Below are 16278 nucleotides of genomic sequence, written 5' to 3' on the forward strand. Positions count from 1 at the left end.
GGGGTGATTCAAACTTCTATTAGGGAAGGGGTTAAATGATCTTTATTCCCTTATTTTTTTTTTGCAATGTTATAGCTCCCATAGGAGACTATAACACTGCACACACTGATCTCTTATACTGATCATTATTATCCCATAGGAGACTATAACACTGCACACACTGATCTCTTATACTGATCATTATTATCCCATAGGAGACTATAACACTGCACACACTGATCTCTTATACTGAACACTGTTATCCCATAGGAGACTATAGTACTGCACATACTGATCTCTTATACTGATCATTGTTATCCCATAGGAGACTATAACACTGAAAACACTGATCATTGTTATCCCATATGGGACTATAACACTGCACATACTGATCTCTTATACTGATCATTGTTATCCCATAGGAGACTATAGCACTGCACACACTGATCTCTTATACTGATCATTGTTATCCCATAGGGGGCTATAACACTGCACACACTGATCTTTTACATTGATCAGTGGTTTCTCATAGGAAACCATTGATCAATGATTCTGGTGCTTGACTGCTCATGCCTGGATCTCAGGCATTGATCAGTCATTCGGCGATCGGACACCAGGAGGCAAGGTAAGGGACCCTCCTGCTGTGTCACCGCTGTTCGGGATGCCGCGATTTCGCCGTGGACATCCCAAACAGCCTCCTGAGCTAACCGGCAATTATTTACATTCACTTTAGACGCGGCGTATAACTTTGAACGACGTGTCTAAAGGGTTGCGCGCGACACCGCGATCAGTGCTGGGCACTATTAGCCACGGGTCCCGGCCATTGTTAGAGGACTGGCCCGACCACCGTGGCCCCACGTTATAGAACGGGAGCAGACTCATGACGTACCGGTACATCATGGGTGCTGTAGGGGTTAACGCGAATCTGGCAGCTATTTCATCCACACTAAACCCAGTACACAGACAGGATTATAGTGCGGGTGAACAGCTGTAAAATGAGTCACTTAATAAAAGCCGCTGGTTAGATGGAGAATTATGGTTGTAAATAGTTTTATACCTAATGTGTCCCAGCACGCATTAAAGGCCGGGAGCCGGCTGGCCAAGCTACCCTGCCTTATCTATATTCTGCCCTCAAATTATTCACTCTCACATCACCTCCTCCCACCCTCCTCACAGTAAACTGGGTGTGGGTGAACAAGCTGTCAGAATCACCTTAAAAGGGGTACTCCATCCCTCCCTGAGACATAAGATGTCTCACCGCTGGGGTCCCGCTGCTGGGGACCCCCGCAATCTTGTATTCACCACCCACCTGTTTGGGCTGCACGCCGCGGTGCCAGCTCACAAACAGCCTGGTGGCGACCACGGGGCCGGAGTATCGTGACATCTTGACTCCACCCCCATGTGACGTTACCCCCAACCCCCGCTAAGTCTGGCACTGCGGCGTGCAGCTCAAACAGGTGGGTGGAGAATACAAGATTGCGGGGGTCCCCCGGATTACTCCTTTAATGCACTATTTTAGGTATTGCCTTTGGTCTAACGTATTGATGTATAATCACCCTGGGGGAAATTTACCATTGTATGTGCTATCAGCAGCTGACATCTGCCGGTAACGATGGACATTGGTGATCGTCCCGATGTTCATCATTTAACTGGTTAAATACCATGATCTATACAGGTCACTGCATCTAAACATTCAGTGCTGTTATTCCCTGGTGTCTGGTGTTCCCATCACCCCCCCCCTCCCAAAAGATGTAATCACCGAGAGATGATGGGTTGTTAAGAAAGCCCAGGGAGTTACCTCTGCTCCTCGGGCTTCCCTGACTCGGTGTGATTGCTGAAGGCTACCTTAGGAAGCCCTTAGCAATCAAGCACAGAAAACAATGCATTACACTGATCTATGTAAGCCACCTAATGATGGCTTATGATAGGCCCCTAAGAGAAAAGTAATACCGTATATACTCGAGTATAAGCCAAGTTTTTCAGCACGATTTTTCGTGCTGAAAACACCCCCCTCGGCTTATACTCGAGTGAACTCCCCCACCCGCAGTGGTCTTCAACCTGCGGACTTCCAGAGGTTTCAAAACTACAACTCCCAGCAAGCCAGGGCAGCCATCGGCTGTCCGGGCTTGCTGGGAGTTGTAGTTTTGAAACCTCCGGAGGTCCGCAGGTTGAAGACCACTGCGGCATTCAACATCATCCAGCCCCCTCTCACCCCCTTTAGTTCTGTACAGTACTCACCTCCGCTCGGCGCTGGTCCGGTCCTGCAGGGCTGTCCGGTGAGGAGGTGGTCCGGTGGGATAGTGGTTCCGGGCTGCTATCTTCACCGGGGAGGCCTCTTCTCCGCGCTTCGGGCCCGGCCTCAGAATAGTCACGTTGCCTTGACAACGACGCAGAGGTGCGTTCATTGCCAACGTACTTCTGCGTCGTTGTCAAGGCAACGGCTCTATTCCGGGCCGGAAGCGCGGAGAAGAGGCGCCCCCAGTGAAGATAGCAGCCCGGAACCACTATCCCACCGGACCACCTCCTCACCGGACAGCCCTGCAGGACCGGACCAGCGCCGAGCGGAGGTGAGTACTGTACAGAACTAAAGGGGGTGAGAGGGGGCTGGATGATGTTGAAGGCCGCAGTGTTCTTCAACCTGCGGACCTCCGGAGGTTTCAAAACTACAACTCCCAGCAAGCCCGGACAGCCGATGGCTGCCCGGGCTTGCTGGGAGTTGTAGTTTTGAAACCTCTGGAGGTCCGCAGGTTGAAGACCACTGAGGGCGAATGATGAGAAGAGGATGATGAAGGGGGGGTGTGGGGATGATGAAGGGGGGGTGGGGATGATGACAAGGGGATGATGAATGGGGGGTGTGGGATGATTACAAGGGGATGATGAAGGGGGGGATGTGTGGGATGATAAGGGGATGATGAAGGGGGGATGTGCGGGATGATAAGGGGATGATGAAGGGGGGATGTGTGGGATGATGAAGGGGGGGATGTGTGGGATGATGACAAGGGGATGATGAGGATGTTAATGACGGGTCTGGATGATGACAGGGGGGGATGAGGTATTTCCCACCCTAGGCTTATACTCGAGTCAATAACTTTTCCTGGGATTTTGGGTTGAAATTAGGGGTCTCGGCTTATACTCGGGTCGGCTTATACTCGAGTATATACGGTAAGTGAAAAAAGGTTATTAAAAATATGGAAAAAATACATCACCCCCTAATGAAAAATTTAAACCACCCTCCCTTTCCCATTTTTCAAATAAAACACTGTAAATAAAAAAATAAAACATTTGGTGGTATCGCTGCGTGAGTAACTGTCCAAACTATTAAATTATGATATTACTGATCCTGCACGATAAACCGCATAAATGTAAAGAAATAAAAAATGTAAGCCAAAATTTTTTTTTGGCTGGGTCATGCAAATATTGCAACTTATTCACAAATTTGCACAACGAAAAAAACTAAATCACTAAAATTGCCCTATATATGGGGCTATATGCCCTATATGCGAGGGCTAATTTTGTTTTGCCCCATTATCTGTAGTTTTTATTGGTACCATTTTTGTTTTGATGGGACTTTTTGATTGCTTTTTATTCACACGATACCAAGTCAGTTTATGGTATTGTAACTTTTACGATTATTTTAGTCTTTAGATGCTCTGATCGGCATTGATCACAGCATCTAAAGGCTTCTTGAAGCATCAGCGTGATGGCCAACATCATTCATTAGTGGCGAGTCTTGGCTGCTAATAGTAGCCGTCACTCCCCATCTATGCAGCGAGCACAGCTCCGGAACGCACTTCATACTCCCTGACCACATCTGTGCCATATATACACAACGTAAGTCGGTAAGCTGTCCATACACATTAGACATTTGTTTGCCAATTTTAGTGAGTCCAGAAGGCCATCTAATGTGTATGGGAGCCGCTCAAATCTCACCCAAGTGCAGAGATCAGGAGGTGAGAAGAACTGATTTGTTGGATTATAATGGCTCAATACTTTGGTTCTCTGGGAGATACACTGCCTCCAGGAGGTAATTAATTCTTCCCATACAGAACACATGAAGCCAAGGCGAGCAAACTTGTATCTTTAGACTTTTTGCTGGTGGATACGAGCCACCAATTCAGGAGGATTAATGCCACGAGAAGTGTGACCTACCTAGCAGCCAGCCACCACTGAGCCGACCGCTCTCGAACCCCTCGTAGACTGAAGATTGCCGCAATATAGACGAGTTCTGGGAGCTTCCGGGAAAAGCTGAGAACAAGCTGAGGATCTTACAGTTGCTGTCCACAATCATCTGCACGTTTACAGAGTGGTAGCCTTTCTTATTCCTGTAGATCTCCTCTTGCTCGTGCGGAGCCGACAGAGCTATATGTATACAATCCAACACCCCCATGACATGTGGGATCCCGGCCACTGAGCTGAAGCCGTTTTTCAACTGCTGCCACGTGGCCTTATCAGTGGGGAAGTATATGAAGGTGTGGACGTGCTTCTTCAGGGCCTGAATCACTGGTACCAGGAATCGAGAGAACGTAGACTGAGAGACGCCCCCGATGGCGGACGCCTTGGTCTGGAAAGAGCCTGTGGAAAAGAAGTGCAGGCAGTTCAGCAGCTTCACGATGCCAGGGATGGCGTGGCTCCTCTGCGTCAGCGGGTCGATGTCCACGCGGATCAGCTCATATAGATCTATGATGGAACGTTTGGTGAGCCTGAACCTTTCCATCACCTCTTCATCTGTCAGTCCTTCCATTCCCGTGCGTTCCCGGAAGATACGTGGCCTCCGGATGCCGAGCACTTGAGGTTTCTGCGGTTGAGGCCTCTTTGGTTTTGGTTGTGGCTTTTGCCCAGATGGAGATGGTCTGTGATGTCTTCTCGGTCTTGGATTTGGTTTCTCTTTCTTCTCATCTTCCTCAACCTGTAGCAAGTACAGCATGACGGGGCCAAACGCCTCCATGCCGGCAGCAACATAAAGTCTATGGGTGGGTGGGAGATAGATAGATAATGTCTAGCTAGCACCAAATTCGTTACAGCGCCTCAGTAACTGGGCATTATTACCACATTTGACTCCAGGCTGACGACATTGTCCGTGCGTGATCCAGATAGATGGACGTACGGTAGAAGATGCTGATGCATTTTGAGAGGGCTCGGTTAGGTATCTGAGTAGAGGGCAGCTCTGTCACAAACTCCTATAATGGTGGAAAGAAATTGTCGTACTTGAAATTATCTGAAGCGTCAATGATGGTCACTGGGAAGGTCCAAGCACCAGAACTCTGCAGAAGAGAGAGCATTTATATAAAGATTCCAGCAAACAATACATAAAACAATGCAGCTTTATTTATAATCTGGTGACACGGAGGGGGCACGAACCATTCTACAATCAGTTAAGATGGCAGCCAGAGAAATTCTCCTTACCTCCTATCGCTGCTCTTCTTATGCAGCTTGCCTCAGGCAGACTATACAAGCAGATCCCCAATATCACTGACCAATGCCACTGCATATAACTGAACAGTATAAGCAATTGAAAGATTGCTTAGAATAGTCCCCCATGGGTACTTAAAAAGGGTAAATAAAAATGTAAAGTTTTAAAATAAATAAATAACCCCCTAAAAAATTTAAATCAACTCTCTTTTCCCATTTTTCAAATAAAAAAAAAATGTAAACATGGCTGTATGTGGAAATGTGCAGAGTATTAAAATATAATGTTAAAGAAACCGCATGGTGAACAGTGACTAAATACTAAAAGCCAGAATTGCTGATTTTTGCTCACTTGCTGTATAAAAAAAAAAAATAAAAAAAATTATAAAAAGTGATCAAAAAGTCCCATCTAAACAATGGTTCCGATAAAAAGATCCGGTCACAAAAAATGAGCCATAAAACAGACCCATATAGGAAAAAACTAAAAAACATTATAGTGGTCAGAGTACTACTACAAAATAGGGGACACTCTCGATAGCGGACGCAAACACCCAATACGGGTGCACCGCCTCTACATTGTACACAAGGCTGCTGAAAGGGGGGGGGGGGGATACAGCCGTCAATAACCCAGTAAGGGACCCAGGGGGGTCTGGCCCCCGATGCACCCCCTGTTTAAACATTGGGGTCCTGCTTCTGTACGTCCGCCAGCCATTTCATTCACATAATTTTCCTTTGATCCCTCCCTGACATTTTCGCACACGTCGATACCACATGTTTATTTTTATTTACAATGTTTTTTTTTTCTTTAACGGGAAAAAAGGGGGGTGATTCTTACTTTTAGTAGGGAAGGGGTTAAATGATCTTTATTAACTTTTTATTAACTGATCTCTTACACTGATCATTGTTATCCCATAGGAGACTATAACACTCCACACACTGATCTCTTATACTGATCATTATTATCCCATAGGGGGCTATAACACTGCACACACTGATCTCTTATACTGATCATTATTATCCCATAGGAGACTATAACACTGCACACACTGATCTCTTATACTGATGATTGTTATCCCATAGGAGACTATAACACTGCACACACTGATCTCTTATACTGATCATTGTTATCCCATAGGGACCTATAACACTGCACACACTGATCTCTTATACTGATCATTATTATCCCATAGGGACCTATAACACTGCACACACTGATCTCTTATACTGATCATTGTTATCCCATAGGGACCTATAACACTGCACACACTGATCTCTTATACTGATCATTGTTATCCCATAGGGGCCTATAACACTGCACACTCTGATCTCTTATACTGATGATTGTTATCCCATAGGGGCCTATAACACTGCACACACTGATTTCTTATACTGATCATTGTTATCCCATAGGAGACTATAACACTGCACACACTGATATCTTATACTGATCATTGTTATCCCATAGGAGACTATAACACTGCACACACTGATCTCTTATACTGATCATTGTTATCCCATAGGGACCTATAACACTGCACACACTGATCTCTTATACTGATCATTATTATCCCATAGGGACCTATAACACTGCACACTCTGATCTCTTATACTGATCATTGTTATCCCATAGGGACCTATAACACTGCACACACTGATCTCTTATACTGATCATTGTTATCCCATAGGGACCTATAACACTGCACACACTGATCTCTTATACTGATCATTATTATCCCATAGGAGACTATAACACTGCACACACTGATCTCTTATACTGATCATTATTATCCCATAGGGACCTATAACACTGCACACTCTGATCTCTTATACTGATCATTGTTATCCCATAGGGACCTATAACACTGCACACACTGATCATTAGTCTTCATAGGTCTTATTTTCTGGGGATGTCTTATTTTCGGGGAAACATGGTAGCAGCCATTACTCCCCGGCTGTTAAACAAGCATAGCTTCAAAGTCCTACAGCAGATAAATGTACAGCCTGATAGCAGCCGGCACTCACAATCTATAAAGAGAGCGCAGGGCACGAGCTAAATGTACATCCAATGTCGTTAAAGGGGTACTCCGGTAGAAAACTTTTTTTTTTTTATGAACTGGTGCCAGAAAGTTGAACAGATTTGTAAATTACTTCTATTAAAAAATCTTTATCCTTCCAGTACTTATTAGCAGCTGTATGCTACTGAGGAAATTCTTTGCTTTTTGAATCTTTTTTTGTCTTGTCCACAGTGCTCTCTGCTGACACCTGATGCCCGTATCAGGAACTGTCCAGAGCAGCATAAGTTTGCTATGAGGATTTTCTCCTGCATCGGACAGTTCCTGATACGTACAGAGGTGTCAGCAGAGAGCACTGTGGACAAGACAAAAAAGAAATTCAAAAAGAAAAGAATTTCCTCTGTAGCATACAGCTGCTAAGAAGTACTGGAAGGATAAAGATTTCTTAATAGAAGTAATTTACAAATCTGCTTAACTTTCTGGCACCAGTTGATTTAAAAAAAATAAAGTTTTCCACCGGAGTACCCCTTTAACGACGCAGGACGTATATTTACGTCCTGCGCCGGCTCCTGCGTCGAGCTGCAACCCCGCATCACATCGTGTCGGTCCCGGCGCTCATCAACGCCCGGGACCCGCGGCTAATACCACACATCGCCGATCGCGGCAATGTGCGGTATTAACCCTTTAGAAGCGGCGGTCAAAGCTGACCGCCGCTTCTAGAGCGAAAGTGAAAGTATCCCGGCTAGTCAGTCGGGCTGTTCGGGACCGCCGCGGTGAAATTGCAGCGTCCCAAACAGCTTACAGGACACCGGGAGGGCCCTTACCTGCCTCCTCGGTGTCCGATCAGCGAATGACTGCTCCGTGCCTGAGATCCAGGCAGGAGCAATCAAGCGCCAATAACGCTGATCACAGGCGTGTTAATACATAGCATAGACCAGTGTGTGCAGTATTATAGTCTCCTATGGGATAATAATGATCAGAATAAGAGATCAGTGTGTGCAGTATTATAGTCTCCTATGGGATAACAATGATCAGTATAAGAGATCAGTGTGTGCAGTGTTTTAGTCTCCTATGGGATAACAATGATCAGTATAAGAGATCAGTGTGTGCAGTGTTATAGGTCCCTATGGGATAATAATGATCAGTATAAGAGATCAGTGTGTGCAGTGTTTTAGTCTCCTATGGGATAACAATGATCAGTATAAGAGATCAGTGTGTGCAGTGTTATAGGTCCCTATGGGATAACAATGATCAGTATAAGAGATCAGTGTGTGCAGTGTTTTAGTCTCCTATGGGATAATAATGATCAGTATAAGAGATCAGTGTGTGCAGTGTTATAGGTCCCTATGGGATAACAATGATCAGTATAAGAGATCAGTGTATGCAGTGTTATAGTATCCTATGGGATAACAATCATCAGTATACGAGATCAGTGTGTGAAGTGTTATAGTCTCCTATGGGATAACAATGATCAGTATAAGAGATCAGTGTGTGCAGTGTTATAGCCCCCTATAGGATAACAATGATCAGTATAAGAGATCAGTGTATGCAGTGTTATAGGTCCCTATGGGATAACAATCATCAGTATAAGAGATCAGTGTGTGCAGTGTTTTAGTCTCCTATGAGATAATAATGATCAGTATAAGAGATCAGTGTGTGCAGTGTTATAGGTCCCTATGGGATAACAATGATCAGTATAAGAGATCAGTGTATGCAGTGTTATAGTATCCTATGGGATAACAATCATCAGTATACGAGATCAGTGTGTGCAGTGTTATAGTCTCCTATGGGATAACAATGATCAGTATAAGAGATCAGTGTGTGCAGTGTTATAGTCTCCTATGGGATAACAATGATCAGTATAAGAGATAAGTGTGTGCAGTGTTATAGTCTCCTATGGGACCTATAACATTGCAAAAAAAAAACCTTCCCTAATAAAAGTTTGAATCACCCCCCTTTTCCCATGAAAAAAATAAAACAGTGTAAATAAAAATAAACATATGTGGTATCGCCGCGTGCGTAAATGTTCGCACTATAAAAATATATCATTAATTAAACCGCACGGTCAATGGCATACGCGCAAAAAAATTCCAAAGTCAAAAAAAGCGCATTTTGGTCACTTTTTATACCATTAAAAAATGAATAAAAAGTGATCAAAAAGTCCGATCAAAACAAAAATCATACCGATAAAAACTTCAGATCACGGCGCAAAAAATGAGTCCTCATACCGCCCCGTACGTGGAAAAATAAAAAAGTTATAGGGGTCAGAAGAGGACATTTTTTAAACGTATAAATTTTCCTGCATGAAGTTATGATTTTTTCCAGAAGTGCGACAAAATCACCTATATAAGTAGGGGATCATTTTAATCGTATGGACCTACAGAATAATGATAAGTAGAGATGAGCGAACTTACAGTAAATTCGATTCGTCACAAACTTCTCGGCTCGGCAGTTGATGACTTTTCCTGCATAAATTAGTTCAGCTTTCCGATGCTCCAGTGGGCTGGAAAAGGTGGATACAGTCCTAGAAGACTCTTTCCTAGGAGACTATCCACCTTTTCCAGCCCACGGGAGAACCTGAAGGCTGAACTAATTTATGCAGGAAAAGCCATCAACTGCCGAGCCGAGAAGTTCGTGACGAATCGAATTTACTGTAAGTTCGCTCATCTCTAATGATAAGGTGTCATTTTATCCAAATATGCACTGCGTAGAAACGGAAGCCCCCAAAAGTTACAAAATGGCGTTTTTTCTTCGATTTTGTCGCACAATGATTTTTTTTCCGTTTCGCCGTGCATTTTTGGGTAAAATGACTGATGTCACTGCAAAGTAGAATTAGTGACACAAAAAATAAGCCATAATATGGATTTTTAGGTGGAAAATTGAAAGGGTTATGATTTTTAAAAAGTAACGAAGAAAAAACGAAAGTGCAAAAACGGAAAAACCCTGAGTCCTTAAGGGGTTAAAGGGTTATTTCAGCCATAGACATCTTATCCCCTATCCAAAGGCGTGACCCTGTCCGCTCCATGCCGGATGACTGGCGACTACAGCCACCACGCCCACTCCATTCACGTCTATGGGATGGGGCGTGACGGCTACTACGTAGCCGTCACGCCCCCCTCCCATAGACATGAATGGAGGGGGCGTGGTATGACGTCACGAACGCGTAAGCTAGAAGCTTCCGAGTTCCGGACGCTGCCGGAGCTTCCGCGTTCGTGACATCACACCACGCCCCCTCCATTCATGTCCTTTAGATAGAGGATACGATGTTTTTCGGCGGAGTACCCCTTTAAGGACGCAGTAATTTTTCACGTTAGATTTTTTGTTTTTTCCTCCTCACCTTCTAATAATCATAACACTTTCAGTTTCCGCCCTACAGACCCATACGGGGCCTTTTGTTATTTTTTGCGCCAATCGTACTTTGTAGTGACATCGCTCATTTTCATCGCTCAAATCTACAGCGGAAAAAAAAAATTATAATTTGTGGGGCAAAATAAAAAAATAAAAAAACTAAAACCCGCCATTTTGCTACATTTCGGGGGCTTCCGTTTCAACACCGCGCACTTTGACACCTGATCTTTATGCAGTAGATCCACAGGGTTACAATCATCCCCGATTTATACAGGTTTTTATTATTTTACTACTGTATATAAATGATAACTTTTTGTACAATAATTAATTTAATATCCTTCTCTTCTGACGCCTTTAAACACTTTCACTTTTCCGTATTCGCGGCCGTGTGAGGGCGATTTTATTGCGCAGTGATCTGTAGTTTATACATTTTGTTTGGACTTTCTAATCACAATTTTTTTTTCTGGTACATGAAGTGACCAAAAAATAAGCAATTCTGAACTTTGGTATTTTTGCTCAGACAGACTCCAGCCAATCAGAGTGCCTCCAGCTGTTGCAAAACTACAAGTGCCAGCATACCCGGACAGCGTTCGCCCACTATTTCCCGACCAGAGTGCCTCCAGCTGTTGGAAAACTACAACTCCCAGCATGCCCCGAGAGCCTTCAGCCACTATTTCGCAACCAGAGTGCCTCCAGCTGTTGCAAAACTACAACTCCCAGAATGCCCGGACAGCCTTCGCCCACTATTTCCCAACCAAAGTGCCTCCAGCTGTTGCAAAACTACAACTCCCAGCATGTCCGGACAGTGTTCGCCCACTATTTCCCAGAGTGCCTCCAGCTGTTGCAAAGCTACAGCTCCCAGCATGCCCGAACAGCCTTCGCCCACTATTTCCCAACCAGAGTGACTCCAGCTGTTGCAAAACTACAACTCCCAGCATGTCCGGACAGCGTTCGCCCACTATTTCCCAGAGTGCCTCCAGCTGTTGCAAAACTACAACTCCCAGCATGCCCGGACAGCCAACGGCCACTATTTCCCAACCAGAGTGCCTCCAGCTGTTGCAAAACTACCACTCCCAGCATACCCAGACAGTGTTCGCCCACTATTTCCTAGAGTTCCCCCAGCTGTTGCAAAACTACAACTGCCAGCATGTTCGGACAGCCTTCGGCCACTATTTCCCAGAGTGCCTCCAGCTGTTGCAAAACTACAACTCCCATCCGGACATGCTGGGAGTTGTAGTTTTGCAACAGCTGAAGGCACCCTGGTAGTGAAACATTGCACTAAGTTCACATAAAGCTGCTGGACACTGGTGAACAATGGCGGCACTGCAGAGGTGTGTAATGCCGCCGCCCCCTCCCTAAACTACCACCTTAGGCGCTGGTGACATCACATGACTGCGACATATCCGTTTTTTTTTTCTTTTTTGCAAAAACAATAGCGCAGTCTGTTACTTGTTGCATACGTCTAAATTAAACAGACGGTAACGGAAAGAGCAGTACAAGCGAAGGGCGAAGGCGCGATGCGTACGACTTCACGGCGCTCCCTGCTGGGCATGCTGGGAGTTGTAGTGTCCCAATACCTGGAGATCACTGATATAGATGATGGTCATTGTTTGCTACAGCACTAAACCATATAAAAGGATAAGGCTGCCATCATGTGACCGGTCACGTGATCAATACGATTATTAACATATTTGTCGCGGTTTTAGGCGCTAAGGGACTTTTTTTTCCTCCAAAAATAGAGCAAGAAAAATAGAAAATAATAGAAGAGATGACGTCACTCCACACCTGAGAATAAATTGTCAACACACCTGTACAAGTGGGCGGGGCTTATCAGCGAGGAGGCGGGGCCTAGTGACGCTACATTATAATAACGGGACTATAGTAATGATGGCGGGTCCCCGCTCCCCTCCCCCGGTCTATACACTGGAGACACCCGTGAGGGGGAGGAGCCCTGCCGCCTGCGCTCCGGTATATACAGGCGCCACAGCCGACTCTACACTCACCTCAGCGAACAAAGACGGCCCCGCCGACTGCACCGCGCATGCGCCTGTACCACAGCGCGATAAACGACTAGCGCGCAGGCGCCGAGGACGGAGTGCGCATGACCCTACATCACACTCAGTGTGGACAGACGCGCATGCGCACACACGCGTTGTCCTGGAGAAGCGTAAAAATGCGCGCCAAATGTACTGCGCATGCGTTGTAGAGCTGTATGTGGTTGTGAAGGGACAAAGCGGCCTGAGGAGAAAGAGGGTTATTATCCCTTATATTATTATTATTATTTTATTATTATTATTTATATTATCCCTTATATTATTATTATCCTTTATCATTATTATGTATATTATCACCTATATCCTTTTTTTACATTATTATTGGTCATTTATTATAATTTCTAGTCATAATAGTATCTAGTTCCTAGGTGGCGCTGTTCATGGGTTATTTTTGTCACGGCGAGGTGCGAATCCGGTTATTTCCTGCGCGTCGTGCGTTCACGATTCGCTTGTTCTCTTTTGGTATAAAAGAAATTTAAACTCTTATTATAAGGGTGCTCCGGGGAAAAACATCTTGTCCCCTATCCTTCACTTTACGGCTGGACATCACTTTACGGTAAAATGTACAGCAAAAATTATCTTTATTCTGCGGGTCAGTACGATAACAGCCATAATGCATTTATATCGGTCTTGTCTAGGGATCGGCCGATTATCGCTTTGGCCGATATTATTGGCCGATATTCACGATTTTGGACATTATCGGTATCGGCAATCACCTTGCTGATAATGCCCTGCCCCAGCCAGAGACCACCACCGCCGCGGCCCCATTGCCATTGCATCGCTACTTGCTGTGCAGCGCAGGACGAGTGACGTCCTCAACGCGATGTCACCGTCAGTGCGCACAGTGACAGCTCAGGACACCGCCGGAGCCAGAATTAGCGCGGGCCCCGGGAACAGGTAATTATAAAACCGGGGATAGGGGAGGCAATGGGGCAACGGCGGTGGTGGTTGGACTATGGAGGACCCCAGGACAGGCAGGGGGAGAGAAGCTGGCCCATAGGGACCTATAACACTGCACACACTGATCTCTTATACTGATCATTGTTATCCCATAGGGACCTATAACACTGCACACACTGATCTCTTATACTGATCATTGTTATCCCATAGGGACCTATAACACTGCACACACTGATCTCTTATACTGATCATTGTTATCCCATAGGGACCTATAACACTGCACACACTGAACTCTTATACTGATCATTGTTATCCCATAGGGACCTATAACACTGCACACACTGATCTCTTATACTGATCATTGTTATCCCATAGGGACCTATAACACTGTACACACTGAACTCTTATACTGATCATTGTTATCCCATAGGGACCTATAACACTGCACACACTGAACTCTTATACTGATCATTGTTATCCCATAGGGACCTGTAACACTGCACACACTGATCTCTTATACTGATCATTGTTATCCCATAGGGACCTATAACACTGCACACACTGATCTCTTATACTGATCATTGTTATCCCATAGGGACCTATAACACTGCACACACTGAACTCTTATACTGATCATTGTTATCCCATAGGGACCTATAACACTGCACACACTGATCTCTTATACTGATCATTGTTATCCCATAGGGACCTATAACACTGTACACACTGAACTCTTATACTGATCATTGTTATCCCATAGGGACCTATAACACTGCACACACTGAACTCTTATACTGATCATTGTTATCCCATAGGGACCTATAACACTGCACACACTGATCTCTTATACTGATCATTGTTATCCCATAGGGACCTATAACACTGCACACACTGATCTCTTATACTGATCATTGTTATCCCATAGGGACCTATAACACTGCACACACTGATCTCTTATACTGATCATTATTATCCCATAGGGACCTATAACACTGCACACACTGATCTCTTATACTGATCATTGTTATCCCATAGGAACCTATAACAGTGCACACACTGATCTCCTATGCTGATCACTGGCATGTATTAACACGCCTGTGATCAGCGTTATTGGCGCTTGATTGCTCCTGCCTGGATCTCAGGCATGGAACAGTCATTTGTCGATTGGACACCGAGGAGGCAGGTAAGGGCCCTCCCGGTGTCCTGCAAGCTGTTCGGGACGCCGCAATTTCACCGCTGCGGTCCCGAACAGCCCGACTGACTAGCCGGGATACTTTCGCTTCAGAAGCGGCCGTCAGCTTTGACCGCCGCTTCTAAAGGGTTAATACCGCACATCGCCGCGATCGGCGATGTGTGGTATTAGCCGCGGGTCCCGGCCGTTGATGAGCGCCGGGACCGACGCGATGTGATGCGGGGTCGCAGCACGACCCCGCTTCATATCGCAGGAGCCGGCGCAGGACGTAAATATACGTCCTGCGTCGTTAAAGGGTTAAATCATTGATCTGCAGCGGCCTCTGCGGGGGTGGGGGGGTTTGGTGGTGGTTTAATAGCCTATAACTTATACCGAAATATCGGTATAAGTAATCTGCAATCGGACTGAAAGGTCACAGATTATCGGTATCGGCCCTAAAAAATCGATATCGGCCAATCCCTAGTCTTGCCTAGTATTACCGCAACAATTACATCGCCCTGTTCTGAGCGCTATGACTTTTTATTTTATCATCTACGGAGCATGCGGGCTCGTGTTTTGTTCTGTAATCTGTACTATTTAGCGGTAACAAACCGTAAAAAAAAAAGCATTCCATCATATACCATGGTGTACAGTGGCAGGTCTGTCCACTTTAACCCCTTATCACAGACCGCCATATGTGTTTAGTGGCTGCGTTCTGACGACGTGGCGAGGTCAGGAGCCGAGCTCACTTTATAGATGGCGAATGCTGTCAATGGCCGATATCACTGATCTTCCTACTTTGGCGGACGCCCCTGTAGTCAGAGATTGGCTGAACGGGCTGTCACTGCTGAGACAAGTCCGCTCACCGCTAATGATGGACGTCAGCGATCATTGTGATGTTTGTCAGTTAACCATTTAGATGCTGTGATCAATGTCGATCATTGACAGGTGCCATAATGACAGGTGTTGGGGTTTTGGGGGCACTTATCAGGCAATGCGTTAAGATGGTGGCTGGAGGCTTTCTGCATACCTCCGTGCCAGCCACAGATCCTCTACTCACAGAGGGGGAGATTTATCAAAACCTGTCCAATCAGATCGCTTCTTTCATTTTTAACAAGGCTTCTGCAAAATGAAAGAATCGATCTGATTGGTTGCTATGGGCAACTGAGCAACTTTTTCATTGCACAGGTTTTGATAAATTTCCCCAAGAGTGACTATTTTACCGTCCAGTGCTAATCTAGTGATTGCTTATTATAGTCCCCCACTTCTGTGAATTAAATGGGTACTCCGCCACTAGACATCTTAACCCCTATCCAAAGGATAGGGGATAAGATGTTCAATTGAGTGGGTCCAGCCCGATCTCGGCTGCGGCACCCCAGACATCAGGTGCACGGAGCGAACTTCGCTC

At 45.5% G+C, this 16278-nt stretch overlaps 1 protein-coding gene across 5 annotated transcripts in view; it reads right to left on the reverse strand.

Annotated features, from left to right (window-relative positions):
• Window positions 1-12867, reverse strand: part of LOC130361113 (putative nuclease HARBI1) — a 62082-nt gene extending 49215 nt beyond the window's left edge. For 3 of the 5 annotated variants that reach the window (XR_008890881.1, XM_056563682.1, XM_056563686.1), the window contains exons 1-2: window positions 12554-12741; window positions 4129-5240 (exon numbers count right to left, since the gene is read on the reverse strand). Coding sequence is in view for 4 of the 5 variants with exons in the window: in XM_056563682.1 (XP_056419657.1) it covers window positions 4129-4924 (796 nt within the window). In the remaining variant the exon portion in view is untranslated. The other 2 variants (XM_056563685.1, XM_056563684.1) reach the window with 2 other exon arrangements.
• Window positions 12868-16278: the final 3411 nt, after the last annotated feature.

The sequence above is a fragment of the Hyla sarda genome, chromosome 3 (assembly GCF_029499605.1).
Source record: "Hyla sarda isolate aHylSar1 chromosome 3, aHylSar1.hap1, whole genome shotgun sequence".
Classification (NCBI taxonomy): Eukaryota; Metazoa; Chordata; class Amphibia; order Anura; family Hylidae; genus Hyla; species Hyla sarda.